Raw genomic sequence first — 16,904 nt, forward strand, 5'->3', positions numbered from 1 at the left:
GCCATCAAATGCCATAGTCTTCAAGAAAAGTATGCACTGTGCTTTATTAACGTTCTTGCTGTTTCTTCACATTCTTCACTAAAATTTTCTGAAATACAATTTTTCCTCTGCTCTTTTTTTTTTTTAATTTTTTTTTCAACGTTTATTTATTTTTGGGACAGAGAGAGACAGAGCATGAATGGGGGAGGGGCAGAGAGAGAGGGAGACACAGAATCAGAAACAGGCTCCAGGCTCTGAGCCATCAGCCCAGAGCCTGACGCGGGGCTCGAACTCCCGGACCGCGAGATCGTGACCTGGCTGAAGTCAGACGCTTAACCGACTGCGCCACCCAGGTGCCCCTCCTCTGCTCTTTTTCTTTTGCAATCTGCTTTGCTGTCATCTGCATTCATTGTTTATGCAGTTACCCTTCTCAGCTACTTATCTCTTCCATTTGTAATAGAAGAACAGCGATTTCCACAACTACAAAAATATTGCTGTTAGCTAACATTCAATTCACAACCAGATTTATAAAGCTAGGTTTACTGCCTTCACAAAGGATAAGTAATCCAAAGTAATTAAAAAAATAATATTTATAAAATTATTCTACGATATTTTAATCTGAGCTACTAGAGTTGTAATCCTGATTTGCATGCTATTAATTTTACATGCTATAGAAGTGATCATCATTTGCATGAACATAGCCTGTCTTTCTCTTAACTTGCTCATAATATTCTTCCCATCCTTCAATTTCAGAAAATTCTCAGGTGGACATTTTGTTATCCTTCCCTGTTAATCCTATATTATAAAAAATTTTAATTTCTAAACTAAATTCCATTTTGAACACTAAGAAGAAATTTAATATTCAAAATTTAATAACTATTCTACTTAGGAGTATCTCCATTTCCAAAAAAACAGTCTTCATTGCTCTCACCTATTTATTTGATCGTTTTAAAAAAAAAACCACAAGCCCAAAATGGTGTCGCTGCATTGAGGAAGGCTCCAAAGTCAGTAAACCAAGACTTAATACCTCGCTTCCCTCCCCACTCCCCCACCTGCCAAGCGGTGTGGAGGCAGAGGCCCGAGGGCACTCAAGATTCAGCTGCAATATCCAATATCCAGTCTATTCCCCTTGGTAAAAGAAACACCAACTCTTTGTTGGGCACATGGTCACTTAGAATAAAGACACATTCCCTAGCCTTTTATATGTGGCCATAAGACTAAGTTATGGCCAGCAGAATGCAAGGGTTACAGAGGGGGTCATTGCTGCTGGAGGTGTAATGGATGTTTATACTTCCTTACAAGAGTCATTGAAGATGGCCCTAATTCATGATGACCTAGCACATTAAGCTGACAGGCACCAAGCCCATCTTTGTGTGCTTGCATCCAACTGTGATAAGACTATGTATGTTAAGTTTGGTGGAGGCCCTCTTGTTCAACATCAAATCAACCTAATTAAGGTCGATGACAACAGAGAGGCAAAGAACAAATTAAACTGGTTCTTATAACTAAAAAAACAAAACAAAACAAAACAGAATTAATACCTAATCTAACTCCAGTTTCACACCCCCTGAAATGTAACCTTTAACCAGTCAAAATGGGAATTTCCTGGTCAGAACTTATAAATTTAATGATAGACCCCCTTCCATTCCCCTTAGGAGGGCAACCTTGTCTATAACAATGGATTCTTTGCTAATAATTTCCTTTTTTCCACTTGCTTTCTACCTTTAAAAACCTTTCCTTTTCTGTAGCCCTTTGGAGTTCCCCTCTACTTGCTAGATGGGATTCTGCCTGATTCATGAACTGACCAATAACGCTAATTAAATCTTTAAGATTTACTCCGTTGAGGGGCGCCTGGGTGGCGCACTCGGTTAAGCGTCCGACTTCAGCCAGGTCACGATCTTGTGGTCCGGGAGTTCGAGCCCCGCGTCGGGCTCTGGGCTGATGGCTCAGAGCCTGGAGCCTGCTTCCGATTCTGTGTCTCCCTCTCTCTCTGCCCCTCCCCCGTTCATGCTCTGTCTCTGTCCCAAAAATAAATAAACGTTGAAAAAAAAAAAAAAAGATTTACTCCGTTGAATTTTTGTTATTTAATACTTTGTTCTGGATCTGACTTCTAGTTTTCTCTCTGCTTTACTTACTAGAAGCTTCAGAGACTGTCAATTATTGTATTCCTATTTGTTCTCTTCTACTTACCGCTGCTTTTTTTCCTTCTAACCTATTTGTGCTTAATAGTTACATATCTTTTTTTCTGCCCTAAAAGCAGATAACTTGTCTCTGAATTATAGCTGTGATTCTTTGGTTCTAGTTTAAGGGTTACCATTATATTTTGTTTTGTTTTGTTTTCTGACTTTGCTCTTTTGACCTAATAAACTTGTTTACTGATCCTAGGATACTGTTTTATTTTAGTCACCTTTAAGTATACGATGGTGCATTGTTTTGTTATTGTTATTAATGATTTTTATTTGTTCCAGGCAATTTTACGGTATAATGAGTTCAAAAGCAGGAACAATGCTGTACACTCTAGTAACTTCCTGAATGTTCCCAGATGGAAATTACTGAAATTCCACAAAAATTCCACAATTCATGAGAAGTTAATGTAAATAGCCTCAAACTTTATTTCCATTTCCTACTCAAAATATTGGAGGAGCAGGCATCAGCAGTAGATACCATTCACTAATCAGCAAAATCCTACTCCATATTCAATCTCTTGGAAAATTCTATTAGAATTTGCATAAGGTATTTCCCTTAAAATGTATACCCCTCTACTTTGCTGTACAAACATTTCTTGAAAGGCAAAAAGACATTTAGAAGTGTCTCATTTTTTTTTTCTATTCTCTATAAGTTTGGAAGAAATAAAAGCAATCAGTGAATTCTCTATCATATTTTGGAGCCATCATATTCAAGACTATAGCTCAATTTAATATGAAATTGAAGAGTATGGGTGAATAATTTATTAAAATAGAACACAGTATTCAAAACATCAAAGTTAACAACATCAATCACTGGAGAAACTAGTTCTACTACTGAACTTGAAATGACTATCTAAAAACACAATAAATAGTATACCTAAAATTCTATGCTTGTAACCTTAATGCAGAACTAAACTTATCAGCCAGTCAAAGAATCTGTTTTCATCCCTTCCCGACTCATTACTTGGCTTTTATTTTCAGTTAAAAAGAAAAAAAAGAAAGGAAAAAAAAGCCCATCCTATATTCAGCAGTCTCTAATGAAGACTCCCTTCACCATCCCAGAATGAAAGAATGCTTTCTTCCACCAAATTCTTTCATAGAGGAACTCTTAAATATACTAGCAGATGATTACCCTATGCTCCTACTGTAACTGGAAAGGACAGACAGGCAAGAGGTACCACTCTAACTGAAAACAACTGGAAATTCCTAAGCAAAGCAAAGGAAAGCTTAACTTTCATAGTTAATAAAATAAGGCAGGTAGAACTGTGAAGGCTTTCTTTATCACTGTCTTCAACAATTTCTACATATGATCCTGAACCATCTGGTGATATCTTCAAGCCTTCAAAACTGCGTAAATATTTTCCATATTTTAGTACTAAATAATACAAAAATAAATATTAAAATACTGACTTTAAACAATTTCCCCCAGAATAAAACGTTTATAGGAAAGCAAAGCACACAGGATGACTGACTCTGGGCTATGAATTCCTTATGGTCACAACTCTCAAGTAATATGAGATATTTACAACTTGGTACTTATTAATGGAATAATTCTGTATGTTTCTGCCTCATCTCCCAATTAGCTCTTTTTGAGAACAGAGACTCAGCCTTAAAAGCAGTACAGCCTAGATTGGACCTGCCTCAAACAAAACAGCTTTGTTTTTATCTGTTTTACATTGGAACTCTGGGAAGATTTGTTTCAAAAAGGAATTCAAATGTTGTTATTTTGTTTTGCTTTTAAGTTTAAAAAATACTTGTAGCCCTGCTAGAATTAAAAGGACTGAGAATACAAGTTGTTAGCAAAGATGCAAAGCAACTATAATACATAAGTGTATACTATAGCCATACATTGCTGGTGCAGACACTGTCAAAAACAATTAAGCATCTGTTAAAGACATATAAATATAGAGATACAGAGATATTTTATGATCCAGTGACTTTACTCATTTTTCTTTACCCAAGAAAAATCAATGCTTATGTCCACCAATAGTAATGTACAGGAATGGTGTTAGCAACTTTATCCATAATAGCCCCAAACTGGAAACACCAAATGTTCACCAAAGGAACAATGGGTAAATTGTGTTATATCTATACACTGGAATATTACATAGCAATGAAAAAAATCAATCCATACAATGGTATAGGTATATCTAATGTTAAATGAAAGAAACCAGGCAAAAAATAATATATAGGCATGCTTGCATTTATAGGAAGTTCAAAAACAAGCAAGGCTATTTCTGAACTTCATATACAATGTCCTAGCACCTCTGATGACAGAGGATGAAACAGTGGTTACTTTTGGGTTGAGGAGGATGTTAACTGAGGAGCATGAAGGAGCCTAGTGGGTACTGGGAATTTTCTGTATTTTTATACAGATGGTGATTATACAAGTGTATACAGATACAAATATTCATCAAATTGTACACCGAATATCTGTGCATTTAATATGTAAGTATTCCTTAATTTAAAAAAACTCATATAATAGCAAGAAATTTGGAATAAGCATTGGAAATTCTAGTCATGGTTCTGCCACGTATGATTCTTGAAAAAGCACAGAACCTCACTGGGCCTCCATTCTGTATGCTAAATGTTAATTAAGTAAGGTCTCTTCCCCTTCTAAAATCCATTTGTTTGTAATTTCTATGAATTTCCTTGGTATTCATGTTTGCCTTAAACATAGTAATTATATATGTAAAATGATCTTGTCCTGATTTCCACCAAAATTTACCTTGAGCATATCTCCTTAATCCCTCCTTGGAGAGACTAGGGATGGCAAGGGTGCAGGGGTTTGGTGTTATTTTGTATTACTAGAAGGAGCCAGCAACAGAATCTCTGGGCCAACATACAAGCACACAAAGTGAAATGCTAACCTATGAATACAAGTGATTAGAAATTAGTTATGGTATGTTATATGAAAAGAACAATAAACTGTGATGACATTAGCTATGGCTATAATTCTCTTTGAATCAATAAACAGAACCCAGAGCCAGTAGAGTGATAATACCTAATAATTTATCATCATACCTGTAAGTTAGGTGCAGAAATGCAGCTGCTCCTTTCAAATTATCTACATCAGGAATCAATACTCACTGTACAAGTTCTATACATTGAAAAAAGAAATCAAGAAGATATTCCCTGGTAGGAAAAAGCAGGTACAGAAGGGAAGTACACTGTTTTTTGTTTTTTGGGGTTTTTTTGACAGCAGGTACATATTACTTTTATGAATGGAAAAAGATAAGAAATAAAATAAAACTTAGTTACACCCAACTTCTTCCTCATAAAAATATGCTATGTGAATTTAACAGTAGTTTCCATTTTTATATCCATATTCTAGGTATATAAGTCATCAAATCAGGTTGTCGGATCAAGTCAGGGCACCCCAGTCACTATTTCATAAGAAAGAAAGAAAAATGCAATAGTTCTAGAAGTATTTGAATCTAAGGAACTTCCTGTATGGATTATGGATTGAGCTTCCAAATTTTGGAGTTCTCTGCCCTTTAAAAAAATCAAGATCCATCAGATGACAAAAGAAGCACTATGTGTTATAAAATGCCATGGAAAATGGCACTACCCATTGAGACCAAAGCACAGATTCTAATCCTGGCCTTCCCATCTCGATTTGAGTAAATCATTTTTACTTTCTGACTAAGTCTTCCTACCTGTAAAATGAAGGGACTGGGTTAGATCATTTTGGTCTTTATATTTCTCTATCACTAAAAATTCCAAAATGCTTAGAATTCACCACTTGCTCACCAACATTAGATGCTTCTCCTCATATTAACCTTAATCTACACAAAAGTCGACTATTGTTATTAATAAAACTACCTAGAAATTAGAAATCAGGAGTCGCTAAAATTGAATGATGGACATTAAAGAAAAATACCTTTCACTGCTATAAATTGGGCTGGCTTCTATCAAATAAATAAGAACCACAATTCATAAAAATACAAATGAATTAAATAAATGAAAGGGCCTATAATGAATTTTTAAAACAACTCATTGAAAGGGACACCTGGGTGGCTCAGTAGGTTAGGTGTCCCACTTAAGCTCAGGTCATGATCTCGGAGTTTGTGAGTTTGAGCCCCATGTAAGGTTCTGTGATGACAGCTCAGAGCCTGGAGCCTGCTTCAGATCCTGTGTCTTCCTCTCTCTCTCTCTCTCTCTGCCCCTCCCCCACTCACACTCTGTCTCTCTCTCACTCTTTCTCTCTCTAAGAATAAACATTAAACAAATCTTTTAAAAAACTCACTGATGAAGTTATATCTGTTCCAGAAACACATTCTGTAGTTTACACACACACACACACACACACACACACACACACACCTTTACTACCTGAACACAGGGTCAAAAAAAACAAAAAACAACTTCTACTCACTTTGACAGAGATACTCCCCCAGCTTTCCCAATCATCTCTTCATGATGTAATACTGAGTAGTTCCATGGAATATGAAGGAACTTTAAGAGCGTTCTCATCCACCGTTCAGGATGTAAGACAAGTTGTTCATAGTGAACTAACATGCATTTTTTATAGCCAACTTCCATACATTGATTATACATGGTCTCTATGGCACGATTCCACTTGGTCAAACAGTCTCTATAGCTATTCAGGTCAAACCCAGCTATAGTAACTTTCCGAGAAATCATTGAATGTACTGATGCCCGGCCATCTCGGACCATGAGGAGAAATTTGGCATTAGGGAATAACCTAGCAAGGTAAGTTAAGGATTTCAGGGCAAAAGGATCTTTATTACATAAATAAGGGGCTGGTTCCCCATGCTTAACAATAATTTCTAGTAAGAAGGCTTGCATGGCAGAATCCAGCACTTCATCAGTAACACCAGCCTCATCCAAGCGTATTTTCTCTTTACTTGACCGTGACCACATCTGCTTCAAGGCCAGGATTCGGGGAATGACTCTGGTTTCCTCTCCACAGCGAATATCGGGGTGTGCATCTAGCATGGCCCTCATGAGTGTGGTTCCACTCCGAGGCACACCTCCAATAAATATCAAAGGCATATCTTTGTGATAGGCAAAGGTTTTATTCACTTTGATGTCCAGGCCAGTTCTCACAGTGGTCTTTGTGCTCTCCAATTTGAGGGGCTGGCTACGTTCTTCTATTCGGTGATGACATTCCATGGCGTGTTGGCCCAAGTAAAACACAGTCACAGAACTAATAACCAGACATGCCAATAGTAAGTTCTGCTTCAGTTTTCCAACCATCTTGATGTAGTTATCTTGTTATTAAATAGATATTCTGCTCAAAATAATTTTCAGAAAATGTTCAGGCCATGGAGATTCTACTTCAGAAAGATGATCAACATCTAGTGAGAAAAGGAAAAAGCTATTTTATCATCACATTAAAACTGTTCACAAATTAGTCATCAGTGATCACCATTACATTCTGGCTAGAAAGAAGCTAAAGCTGTCTTACATACTATGATATTCTTAGAACACAAGTATACACAAGTGCAAGCAAAAATAAATCGTTTCTAATCAGAAACAGCATTTCTTAATGTGACAATTCTGAAGCTTTGTACCTTCCACAGAATGGAAAAATAAATAAAACTATTTCTATCAGTGGGTTATGCAAATATTTAATATGACCAAGTATGTTTGAGGTCTAACCCAAGGCTCATCTCTAGTATTCAGATTTGCTTCATCCCCAAGAAGTCATTATCTCCACATTCTACCCTAAAGAGAAATTACAGAAGAAATATACAACTTCCAAATCTTTAACACAGATTTAGTTTATCCATTCCACAAATTATTTATTTAGATACTACAGGCCAGATACTTGGGTGTGGCTGAGGATAAGCTTTGAAAACAGCAGTGCACTGACCCTTGCTCTCAGGAAATAAAGTCTCATGGACAGATAGATATGCAAACAATGACAACAAAATGCAATCAGTGCCTTAGTAGATATAAACAACAAGAGTATAATGAAAAGGAGCACATAAGTCCACCAGATGAATCTATAAAAGCCTTATAGAAAATAAGAGGGAGAGGTACTCTAAGCAGTAGGAACTTGTGTGCAAAAGCACAATGGCATGACAGAACAGAGCATGTTTAGGCAAAAAGTAGTTCAGGAGAACTGGTGTGTACTGTGAAAAGACAATTACGTGTGTGTTTGTGATCTAGCCTTCAGAAGAACAGAGAAGGTTTAGATACACAGAGTATTCTAAGCTGAAGATACACTATGACCAAGGTGTGGATGTGTAGAAGCAAGGGCATGTATGTAAAACATATATACTATGTAAAATATATATACTATGTATATGTAAAATATACATATTATGGAAATACTAGTTTAGCTGGAGCAAGGATATATACTACAAAGCAGACAGCAATCACACTACACCTAGACTAAAAAAATGTGCCCTGAATCCTCAGAGGGCAAGTGTGATGGTTAATTTTATATGTCAACTAAGCCATTATGGTGCCCAGTGTTTGGTCAAACACCAAACACTAGTTTGGTCTAGATGTTGCTGTGAAGGTTTTTGTTAGATATGATTAACAATGAAATCAACAGACTCTGATTAAAGCAGATTACCCTTCATAATATGAGTGGGTCTCATCCAACAACTGAAATCCTTAGAAGAGACAGGTTTTCTGAAGAAAAAGGTATTCTCTTCAAGACAGTAACACAGAAACTGTACCTGAATTTCCAGCTTGCTGCCCTGCAGAATTTGGACTCAAAGCTAACATCAAGTCTTACCAGCCAGACTGCTCTGTGGATTTTAGAAATGCCAGCACCTCAATAACATGAGCTAATTCCTTAAAAATTCTCCCTTCCTTATATGTCTCCTAATAGTAAGTACACCTGGGGAAAGGACTAGCTATGCTAAAAAAAGAATACCTCCTGAGAGGCAGCACGTCTAGCTATGGACTAGTGAGAAGGTAGGCAATTCTCCCCCAAAACTAAGCAAGATGAAGCTGACAGAAACCCCATCAGTCCTCTGGAAATCAACAAATGAATACAACAACCTAAGCAGCATCTATGTTTGAAAAACTGCTAAATGTTGAGGAAGAACAATGAAAGTCTATGACATTCTTGCCTAAGACTATTCCCACCCCACCATCCACTCACTTAGCAGGACAGAGGTTCTGCAGAGCAGGGCGAGGCAGGGAAACTATGAAGACTATGGCTTTGCTCCCAGGATCAAAGGGAGTCACTCATTTTGGAGTGGTGAATAACACACACTCTCAGCTGTGCTGTCAGTGTAAGTGATGTTCCAGGTGGCAGGTGAGCAAGAAGGATGAACAGCTCCAGTAGTCTCAGTTTGTAATCATGATTGGCAAACTCAACGCCAGCTCACAGGTGCATGGAGGCAGAGGAGACACAAAAGGAATTGTCAGTCCTTAAACACCAGTGCAGACTTGAAAATGGCCTCAACTTTGAATGTGCTCCTCTACCCAAATGCAGATCCACTGGCAGATGATATCAGAGCACAACCACTGTCCAATGAACTGTGCTGACAGGAAGGCAACCCCTAGAAAGCCATGCTTAAAAATGCAAATAATTTTACGTGTGTGTGTGTGTGTGTGTGTGTGTGTGTGTATCTGAGCAACTACATCAGCATACATTTATATGAAATGTCCATAAAAGGCAAATTGATAGAGACAGAAAGCAGGAGGTGGAAGCAGGAATTTAATGACAAATAGGCATGAGAGGACTTTCTGCAGTAATGGAAATGTTCTAAGACTGGACTGTTGTGAGACTTGCACAACCTTATAAAATCTACTAAAAATCATTGAATTACACTCTTACAATGGATAAGTCTTAGGGTACATAAGTTATACCTCAACATAGCTGGGCTTTTTGTTTTTTGGGTTTTAAAGGAATACTTTCGTAGAAAAATATTTTGATAGTCTCAGTAGGATACACCAAGATCTGGTTTTTGTTTACTCATGTATTCATTCCTTTAGTCACATATTTGAACATATATTACTGTACCAGGCACAGTACTTCATTATAAAGCTGCAACAAAGAACCACAAAGTGAGAACAGGTTGAGATTAAAAGATCAGCTTAATACGAAAAGACTGCAAAAAAAAAAAAAAAAAAAAAAAAAAAAAGCATTAATTAAGAACACTGGTAGTGGGGTGCCTAGGTGGCTCAGTAGGTTAAGTATCTGACTCTTGATCTCAGCTTAGCTCTTGATCTCAAGGTCGTGAGTTCAAGCCCTGCATTGGGCTCCATGCTCAGCATGGAGCCTACTTTAAAAAAAAGAAAAAAAAAAAAAAAAAAGGAACATTGGTGGCAACATAGCATTGAAATATCTATGCAAAAAACAGAATCCGTGATATAGAAGACACACTTAAGATGTTTTACCAATATTCAGTTTAAAAGGGGGCACGTAGGAAGAAAACAATGGAGAAAAAAGAAAGTAACACAGAAAATGGAATGAAAAAGAAAAACAACATTTTAAAAATGATATTTAGGTAGAGATCTGAACAGTGAGTAGGAATTAGGTAAAGTGAAAACAAGAGCATTCTAAGCAAAAGCAAATGGATATACAAAAGCCTTGCAATGGAAAGGCATTTTAAAGCTTTTAAGGAGCTAGGTAAAGCAGTGAGCAAGAAAAACAGGTCAATGATGAAACTGGAAAGATGGGTAGGGGTCAGATTGTAAATCTGGTGGATCAGTTTAGGGATATGAAATTTTATGATAGATGCAATCAGATGTGACTGATTTAAAGATTTTTAAGCAGGGAGTTACTTAATCCTATTCAGATTTATACACTCTCACTCTAGCCAAAACCATCTTGAAAAAGAATAATGCTAGAATATGCACAATTCCCAACCTCAAAACTTAACTACAAAACTACAATAATGAAGACAATGTAGTGCTGGCATAAAAACAAGCATACAGATGAATGGAACAGAATCACAAATCCAGTAATACACCTTTACATTTATGGTCAATTGATTTTTCTTTTCTTTCTTTTTATTTAATTACGTTTTTTTATTTTTATTCCAGTACAGTTAACAAAAGGTGTTATATGAGCGTTAGGAGTGCAATATAGTGATTCAACACTTCTACACATTACTCAGTGCTCATCATGATAAGTACACTCTTTAATCCCCTTCATCTATTTCACCTTATCCCCTACCCACAGCTCCTCCGGTAACCATCAGTTTGTTCTCTACAGTGAAGAATCTGTTTCTTGGGGCGCCTGGGTGTTTCAGTCGGTAAAGTGTCCGACTTCAGCTCAGGTCATGATCTCACAGTTCATGAGTTCGAGCCCCACGTCAGGCTCTGTGCTGACAGCTTGAAGCCTGGAGCCTGCTTCGAATTCTGTGTCTCCCTCTCTCTCTGCCCCTTCCCCACTCTCTCTCTCTAAGAAAAAATAAAAAACATTAAAAATTTTTTAAAAAAAGAACACATTTCTTGGTTTCTCTGTTTTTTCCTTTGTTTTTTGTTTCTTAAATTCTACATATGGGTGAAATCATACAGTATTTGTCTTTCTCTGACTATTTCACTTAGCATTATACTTTCTAGCTCCATCCACGTTGTCGCAAATGTCAAGATTTCATTATTTTTTATGGCTGAATAATTTTCCATTGTATGTGTATGTGTGCGGTGTGTGTGTGTATATATATATATATATATATATATATACGTGTATGTGTGCATATGTGTGTGTATCTCCTGCTTCTTTATCCATTCATTTATCTATGAACACTGTGCTGCCTCCATATCTTGTCTAGAGGAAATAATGCTGCTATAAACATGGGGTGAATGTATTCCTTTGAATTAGTGTTTTTGTAGTTTGGGGTTAGATACCCAGTAGTGCAATTACTAGGTTGTAGGGTAGTTCTATGTTTAACTTTTTGAGGAAACTCCATACTGTTTTCTAGAGTGGCTGTACCAGTTTGCATTCCCACCAATAGTGCACAAGTGTTCCTTTTGGTCCACATGCTCATCAACACTTATTTTTTCTTGTGTTATTTTTTTAATTTTAGCCATTCTGACAGGTGTGAGGTAATATCTCATTATAGTTTTGATTTGCAATTCTCTGATGACGCATGATGTTGAGCATCCTTTGATGTGAGGAAAGAGCAACCTTTTCAACAAATGGTGCTGGGAAAACTGGATATCCATATGTGAAAGAATGAAGTTGAACACCTGTTCACAAAAATTTACTCAAAATGAGCCGGAGACCTAAATGTAAGAGCTAAAACTATAAAACTCTGAGAAGAAAACAGGTGTAAATCTTTGTGGCCATAGTTTCCTAGATACAAGATCAAAAGTATAAGAGACATATTAAAAACAGATAAAATAGACTTCATCACAACTAAAAACATTTGTGCTTCAAAGAACACCATTCTGAAGGTGAAAGACAAATCAAAAAATGAGAGAAAATATATACAAATCACGTATCTAATAAAGGACTTCTATCCAGAATATATAAAGAACTGTTACAATTCAACGATAAAGATAAATAACAGAACTCATCATCAAGGAAATACAAATTAAAACCACAATGAATACCACCTCACACCAGTCAGAATGACTAAAATTAACAACTCAGGCAACAACAGATGTTGGCGAGGATGCGGAGAAAGACGATCTCTTTTGCACTGCTGATGGGAATGCAAACTGGTGCAGCCACTCTGGAAAACAGTGTGGAGGTTCCTCAAAAAATTAAAAATAGGCCTACCCTATGACCCAGCAATTGCACTACTAGGTACATATCCAAGGGATACAGGTGTGCTCTTTTGAAACATGCACCCCAATGTTTATAGCAGTGCTATCGACAAGAGCCAAAGTAGGGGAAGAGTCCAAATGTCCATCGACAGATGAATGGATAAAGAAGATGTGCACACACAGACACACACACAATGGAGTATTACTCGGCAATCAAAAAGAATGAAATCTTGCTATTTGCAACAACGTGGGTAGAACTAGAGGGTATTATGCTAAGCAAAATAAGTCAGAAAAAGACAAATATCATATGACTTCATTCGTGTGGAATTTAAGATACAAAACAGATGAACATAAGGGAAGGGAAGCAAAAATAATGTAAAAACATGGAGGGAGACAAAACATTAGAGACTCTTAAATATACAGAATAAACTGAGGGTTGCTGGAGGGGCTGTGTAAAGGGGGGATGGGCTAAAATAGGTAAGGGGCATTAAGGAAGAAACTTGCTGGGATGAGCACTGGGTATTATACATAGGGGATGAATCACTGGAATCTACTCCTGAAATCATTATTGCACTATATGCTAACTTGGATGTAAATTTAAAATTAAATTTTTTTTGAAAAAGATAAATAACCCAATAAAAAGTGGGCAAAAAATCTGTATAGACATTTTTCCAAAGAAGATATATAAATGGTCAATGTGCACTTGAGAAGATGTTCAATATCATCTCTTTAGGAAAGTGTAAATCAAAACCACAATGGGATAGCATTTAATACCCATTAGATGGCTACAATCAAAAACAGATCACAAGTGTTGATAAAAATGTGGAAAATTGGAATACTCATATACTGCTGGTGGGTGGGACTGTAAAATGGTGTAGCCACTTTAGAAAAGTTTGGCAGGTCCTCAAAAGGGCAAATGTGGAACTAGCTAGCATATGATCCAGCAATTCCGCCCAAGAGAACTAAAAACGTATTCACAGAAAAACTTGTACACAGATGTTCACAGCATCATTATTCATAGCTAAAAAGTAGCAACCCCAATGTCTACCAACTGATAAATGGATAAACAAAATATGGTATATCCATGCAATGGAGTATTATCCAGCCATAAAGGTGTGAAGTACTGATATAGAATTCAATGTAGACAAAGCATAAAAACATTATTCTAATTGATTAAAGCAACTCATAAAAGATCATATATGATTCTATTTATATGAAATGTCCAAAACAGGCAAATCTGTAGACAGAAAAATTAGTAGTTGCCTGGGGCTGAGGGGAGAGGGAAGATGAAAGTGACTACTATGTAGTTTCTTTTTGGGGTGATGAAAATGTTCTAAACCTAGACTGTGGAGAATTTTTTGGTTATGTGGATTATATCTCAAATAATATTGTGGTTTTTTAAAAAAAAAAAAAACCATACACTTAATAGACTGGCTAAAAAAAAAAAAAAAAACACTTGGCAATATCGAGTGCTAATAAAGATGAGGAGCAACTGAACATCTACATTTCTGCGAATACACAATGATACATCTGAAAAGGTGTTCTGTAAATTCTAATAATGTAAACATACTTACCCTACAACCCAATAATTGTACTACTGAGATTTATCCTACAGAAGTGAAATCTATGTTCACATAAAACCTGCATGTGAATGTCTATAGTAGCCCTGTTCACAATCACCAAAAACTGAAAACTAACCCAATGTCCTTCAGTGTGTAAATCTAGATAAACCATGGTACATCCATTGCTGGGATACTACTCAGCAACAAAAAGGAACAAACTCTTGATACACACAACTTGGGTGAATCCCAAAGGTATTATGCATGCTGAATGAAAGAAGCCAATCTCAAAAAATATTCCTATTTATAAAATAGTCTCAAAAAGGCAAAACTATAGATCACTGGATGCCAGAAAACTGTTAACTTTAAAGGGATATAGAGTTTTCTGAGATGACAGAACTATTCTGTCTCCTGACTGCTGTAGTTGTTACATGAATAAATATATGTATTAAAATTCACAGAACCGGGGCGCCTGGGTGGCGCAGTCAGTTAAGCGTCCGACTTCAGCCAGGTCACAATCTCGCGGTCCGTGAGTTCGAGCCCTGCGTCGGGCTCTGGGCTGATGGCTCAGAACCTGGAGCCCGTTTCCGATTCTGTGTCTCCCTCTCTCTCTGCCCCTCCCCCATTCATGCTCTGTCTCTCTCTGTCCCATAAATAAATAAACGTTGGAAAAAAAAAAATTCAGAGAACTATGCATCAAAAGAAAAAATCTATTTTACTGTACAATAATCTTTAAAACAAAAACAAACAAACAACAACAACAACAACAAAAACTGGGGTGTCTGGGTGGCTCAGTCAGTTAAGCCTCTGACTTCAGCTAAGGTCATGAACTTGCAGTTTATGAGTTCAAGCCCCACACTGGGCTATGTGCTGACAGCTCGGAGCCTGGAGCCTGCTTCAGATTCTGTCTCCCTTTCTTTCTGCCCCTCCATAGTTCACACTCTGTGTCTCTCTCTCAAAAATAAATAACATTAAAAATTTTAGGGGTGCCTGGGTGGCGCAGTCGGTTAAGCGTCCGACTTCAGCCAGGTCACGATCTCGCGGTCCGGGAGTTCGAGCCCCGCGTCGGGCTCTGGGCTGATGGCTCGGAGCCTGGAGCCTGCTTCCGATTCTGTGTCTCCCTCTCTCTCTGCCCCTCCCCCGTTCATGCTCTGTCTCACTCTGTCCCAAAAATAAATAAATGTTGAAAAAAAAAATTAAAAAAAAAAAAAAAAGAAAAAAAAATTTTAAAACAAAAAAAAATTTTAAGAGAAATTTGAGAAGAAAAATGGGGGACGGGGAAGAAAGATAAACACCAAAGAAAGATCGAACACCAAAAACAGGAGAATTTTTTATTCTAAATCTTCTAGTTAATGTTTCTGATCAAGAATTATTTACTGGTGATAAATTCAGTGGTAATAGGAATACATTAAATAAATAGTGGGTTTTACTGAGAAGAGCAAAGAAATGATCTTAGGAAAATTGTTTCATGTTTTCCATTTTATGAACACCGAGATGAAATAAAAATTCATTTAAATCTGAACATAGCAAACAAAACTTAGTGAAGCAAAGAGAAGTGCTCTTAGGGATGCAATTAACTCTAATAACGGTTGGTTTCACTTTAGATAATTATATAGGAATGATTCCTCTAGCACATTCCATTTGTTTGTGCAGTGGTAGGTGTGTAATGCATGTTTAATGAGAGAAGAGCAGTAATCGCTAAGAAATCACTCTAAAATGGCAAAGCTTTTCGGTAAAATTTAGTACTACGTGCATTTTAAATTACATTTAACTTAACCTCTGATACATGTCAGAATTCAATATGTAACAAATGAGTCAACTTCTTTCAAAAATAACTTGTGCAACAATTTAAAATTCAGTTGTATAGGGGCGCCTGGGTGGCGCAGTCGGTTAAGCGTCCGACTTCAGCCAGGTCACGATCTCGCGGTCCGGGAGTTCGAGCCCCGCGTCGGGCTCTGGGCTGATGGCTCAGAGCCTGGAGCCTGTTTCCGATTCTGTGTCTCCCTCTCTCTCTGCCCCTCCCCTGTTCATGCTCTGTCTCTCTCTGTCCCAAAAATAAATAAACGTTGAAAAAAAAAATTAAAAAAAAAAATAAAATTCAGTTGTATAAAAACAAGATAACTACCTCTCTGAAATCTTCTCTAAGCACATATCAGATACAAAATATTCACCAACCAAAAGCTAACATGACGGAGCTCCAAGTTGCTATAGCAGCAACCAATGGGAAGTAAAACTTCCCATTAAAATACCCCAAATTCTCAGTAAAATATCTAACAAGACAAAACCCATAAATATGTTAACATGTTTCCATGTCCAGAAACATACTTGTAAGTCACTTTAATGGCTGCCTAATAACTTTACTGAAAGGATCTAGAACTAAACCAATGTGGGTTTGCTCTCTGGTAAGTTATAGGTAGAGACCAGGTAGAGAGTTATCACACAAAGGAAACTATTTGCAGCAAATAAAGAGATCAGGGAGCATAACTTCCAAAGTAATGAATCCCTGAGCAGGGGTGAGTGGGTTCCT

General features: G+C 37.1%; 1 protein-coding gene across 3 annotated transcripts in view; it reads right to left on the reverse strand.

Moving 5' to 3' along the window:
• The window catches only part of TPST1 (tyrosylprotein sulfotransferase 1), a 175,903-nt gene that overhangs the window by 123,237 nt on the left and 35,762 nt on the right, over positions 1–16,904 (reverse strand). For all 3 annotated transcript variants that reach the window (XM_043559891.1, XM_043559889.1, XM_043559890.1), the window contains one exon: positions 6,544–7,489. In XM_043559891.1, the coding sequence (XP_043415826.1) occupies positions 6,544–7,388 (845 nt within the window). In that variant the 5' untranslated portion in view covers positions 7,389–7,489. The remainder of the gene's footprint in view (positions 1–6,543; positions 7,490–16,904) is intronic.

This window comes from Prionailurus bengalensis, chromosome E3 (genome assembly GCF_016509475.1).
Source record: "Prionailurus bengalensis isolate Pbe53 chromosome E3, Fcat_Pben_1.1_paternal_pri, whole genome shotgun sequence".
Classification (NCBI taxonomy): domain Eukaryota; kingdom Metazoa; phylum Chordata; class Mammalia; order Carnivora; family Felidae; genus Prionailurus; species Prionailurus bengalensis.